Source organism: Sipha flava, unplaced genomic scaffold (genome assembly GCF_003268045.1).
Source record: "Sipha flava isolate LNK unplaced genomic scaffold, YSA_version1 229_pilon_pilon, whole genome shotgun sequence".
NCBI lineage: Eukaryota > Metazoa > Arthropoda > Insecta > Hemiptera > Aphididae > Sipha > Sipha flava.
In genome coordinates this window covers 731902-735615 of record NW_020272866.1, presented here as the reverse complement: position 1 = coordinate 735615, position 3714 = coordinate 731902, and the positions used below count along the sequence as shown (strand labels likewise).

Genomic DNA, 3714 nt, shown 5'->3' with positions numbered 1-3714 from the left:
TTTAATTATTTCTAAGAATGATTCATTTATTTTTAATTCGTTTTCTTGTAAAAAGTTTGAAGTCAATGAAAAACATGTCAAGTCTTTATTGTCGACGCTTTCAATGTAGAATGCTTGTTAGCGCATGAAGTGCTCGCAATAGTTTTGAGCAGCTTGGGCGCAACTTGAATTTTTAATAATAATTAATAATTAACAAGAAAAATAAAATAATTGTGAACTGTATAATTGATATAATAAATTTAATTGATACAAGAATAATAATATAATAATAATAAAGATCACAGCCAGTTGTAATTTATGTTAAAACAGTAATAATAATAAATTTATAATAATAATGGCAATGCAAAAACAATAAATGGTAAATAAATAAATGAAATGTGTGGTCCACGGCACACACCAAATAATAAAAATAATACAAGTGTTGGCCCTACAGCGGCACAACAATAAATATATAAATAAAAAATATCAAATAAATACAATAAATAATTCAATAATAATGGTAAAAATATAATTTGGCACTAACACGGAGCGCAAATAAATAATTTAATACGTGGCCCACACGGCGCACACAAATAATAAGAAATTTATAATAATTTGCCTACGACGGCACACCGCAGTGATACAATAAATATAATATGCGCCTATGACGGCAATACAAAAGCTCTATATATATATATAATATAAATAATATGCCTACGACGGCTGAGGCCCGTCGGCCTTTAACACAATGAAACAAATATGGTCGACCAATACTCACATTAATATGTGACTATGTTGAATGGCTGATTGCATCCACGCGACCGCACCAACCCTGTGACTAGACAAATTACTTAGACGGCACACCGCAGTGTATATGTGAATAAAATTAGTCACAGAATTGGTACGTGCGACCAACCAAGCACAGTCACCACGAAGATAGGTCTACAGCGCAGACGAAGACAATACGAATGAAAACCACGTTAATCACAACTGGCTGTTGGCAAGTGACCACCCTAGAACATGGTACTATAAATGATAGGCAATGACAATTGCGCAGAACGCCACTTACCAGACAGCCGACACGAAACACAAGAAAACACTGAAAAACGTGGTTTGAACAAAATAGCTGCAGACCGATACACGAAACACGAAGACACTTCAGGTGATGTGTATACCACGACGCAAAAAGGAAGACAGAAAATTGGTGCCGACGACATTTACCACGAAGGCTTTGGCCACCGGACACCACAACGAAGATAAATGTCTCAGTGCCACCACACTAAACCAAAAATACACGAGAACTTACGAAACTTTGGCACTGAGAACATGACTTTTACTTTTACAAAAACATAACCGACAATATGAAAACGTGGAAATAACGGGCATTTTCGTACGACGATAACAATGCGATTACGTAACCCGACCGGTCGCGCACGGAGGCTTATCACCGCCGCCGACGACGGCCGGGGATACGCAACGCACCGCTATACATCGCACGAAAATGATAACATAAATGACAATTAAACACAACAATGCTATTTTTTTCTTTAGCGCAAAAATTTTATCATTAGCATCAAATATTGTCTTTTGTTTTCCTTGGATAGATGTGCTAAATTCATTCATTTTTGAAAAAATATCTGCCAAGTAACATAATTTGCACAACCATTCCTGGTCATTCAAATAATCTGCTAGCAAACTATTATTGTCTTTCAAAATTGAAAAAACTTCCGTTCGAAGTTCAAGTAAGCGGGACAATGCTTTATCTCACGACAACCACCGTACTTCTGTGTGTAATAACAATGACTTGAATAAAGCTCCCATATCTTCACATAGTATTTTGAGCAGTCTACACTGCAAAGGTCGTGTCTTAACATGGTTAATAATTTTAACGGCGTTGTCAAGCACTTGCTTTAATAACACTGGCATTTTTTTCGTTGCGAGGGAATGTCGATATAATACACAATGACTACTCGTGCAATTTGGTGAAACTTTTTTGATCCTTGCAACAACGCCAGCAACATTACCTACCATGGCCTTTGCGCCATCTGTGCACACGTCAATGCAATTGTTCCATGGTATTGAGTTTTCAATGAAAAAGGCATCAAGCATAGAAAAAATTTCACTTGTTGAGGATGGAAGTGGTTTGCAGAACATAATATCTTCATGAAAAATACCAGAAAATTCGTACCGTACAAATGTCATCATCACAGCTAATCCGGCGACGTCCGTAGATTCGTCAAGTTGTAACGAAAATTTTGTTTGACCGATACGAGAAATTATGGTGTCTTTAACCTCGTGTGATAAGTCCTGAATTCGACTACGCACAGTATTATTTGATAAAGGTATACTTGAGATCATAGTCGCAGTTTTTTCATCGGCCATACACTTCACTACTTTCACTAATAGTGGTTTTATAAGAGTTTCAGCGAGGGTGTACGGTTTGCCAGCAAGACCCAATTCATAACTAAGTACGATGCTTTCAGTGATTTTTCGGAATGTGTCTTTCCATGAGATATAAACGTTTTCTGAGTTGCATTGAGTTCATCACTTTTTCTTTTGAAATAGTCTGCAGTTTTATTTGTGAAGTCAGGATGAGTTTCAAAATGTCGTCTTAGCTTAGCAGGGAACATTAAGCTATTAGGCAAAACTTTGTTACTTATCACACACTGAGGACGCCCATCTGAAAATTCAGTGAATCCCATGTCTAAATATGAATCGTCATATTTTCGTTTTTTGTTTCCTTTCAGATTTTCTACATCAGGTATCGTAGACTCTAAAACATTTTTGCTACAACAATTGATATCTTCCTTTGATTGATCAACAGTTGTTGGCTTTCGATTTTCAGGTCTTATGGAGCCCGTTTTGAACCACCGTTCCATTTCAGTAAAGTAGAAATACACTGAGTCGTTCGTAAATATGCCAATTAAAACAATAAAAAATGAAAAATTGAATCAAAGAAAAAATACACGTCCGTTGTTCATAAATACGCACAATAAAATAACAAATTCACCGGATTAAACAAAATAATCACATGTCCGTCGTTCGTCAATTTGCGCGATAAACTGATAAAATAATTTAGTAATTGAGAGTCAAACCTTAATTAAATGGTAGAAATTATCCAGTTTCTATATTTACTAGTATTATCTAAATTCTAAAATTAAATAATTGTACACAATTTTCTTATCGGGATTTTACATAGTAGGTTGGCGTCATATCGGTGAATTATGTCAAGTTGAGTGTTGACGAGATTTTTATGAAATATATATTATTAAATTATATAAAATTATTAAATGTTTGTGGTGTAACGAACGGAGCCCTTGGGAAAGCACAGTTACAGTTACTTGGAGCACAGTTTGGGAACCGCTGTCTTAGACGGTTCGGTGAATGCAAACAAATTATATTTTATCATACTATTTTTATATTAGGTATAATATAATATCATAAGGTCCTATTATTCCAAACCGATATTACTGCTCGCACGTAAGCAGGTGGTAGCTAGCACACTGCGTAATACCATTGATTATACTAGTATTTATAATCAATGGTAATACATATAGTAAAAATACGAAAATTTTATCAAAATAAAATTTAAACTTAAATTATTTTGAACTTGGCCTGAAATAAAAGGCCCCTTCGGGGCCTTCAATATTTCAGGGCCTGGAGCCCGGGCTCCCAGGCTCCGTGCTTAATCCGGCCCTGATTGTATATTGTACAATTGTAACTTGTAACGTTCAA

At 35.5% G+C, this 3714-nt stretch overlaps 1 protein-coding gene across 1 annotated transcript; it reads right to left on the bottom strand.

Annotated features, from left to right (window-relative positions):
• Nucleotides 1-1743: 1743 nt before the first annotated feature.
• LOC112683534 (zinc finger BED domain-containing protein 5-like) lies at nucleotides 1744-2337 on the bottom strand. Its single transcript, XM_025554596.1, has one exon. It carries the CDS (start codon nucleotides 2335-2337, stop codon nucleotides 1744-1746), a length of 594 nt encoding a protein of 197 aa, XP_025410381.1.
• Between the last annotated feature and the right edge of the window lie 1377 nt (nucleotides 2338-3714).

Coding starts and splice junctions, on each gene's coding strand:
- LOC112683534 (XM_025554596.1), bottom strand. CDS start 2,337: ATGATCTCAAGTATACCTTTATCAAATAATACTGTGCGTAGTCGAATT.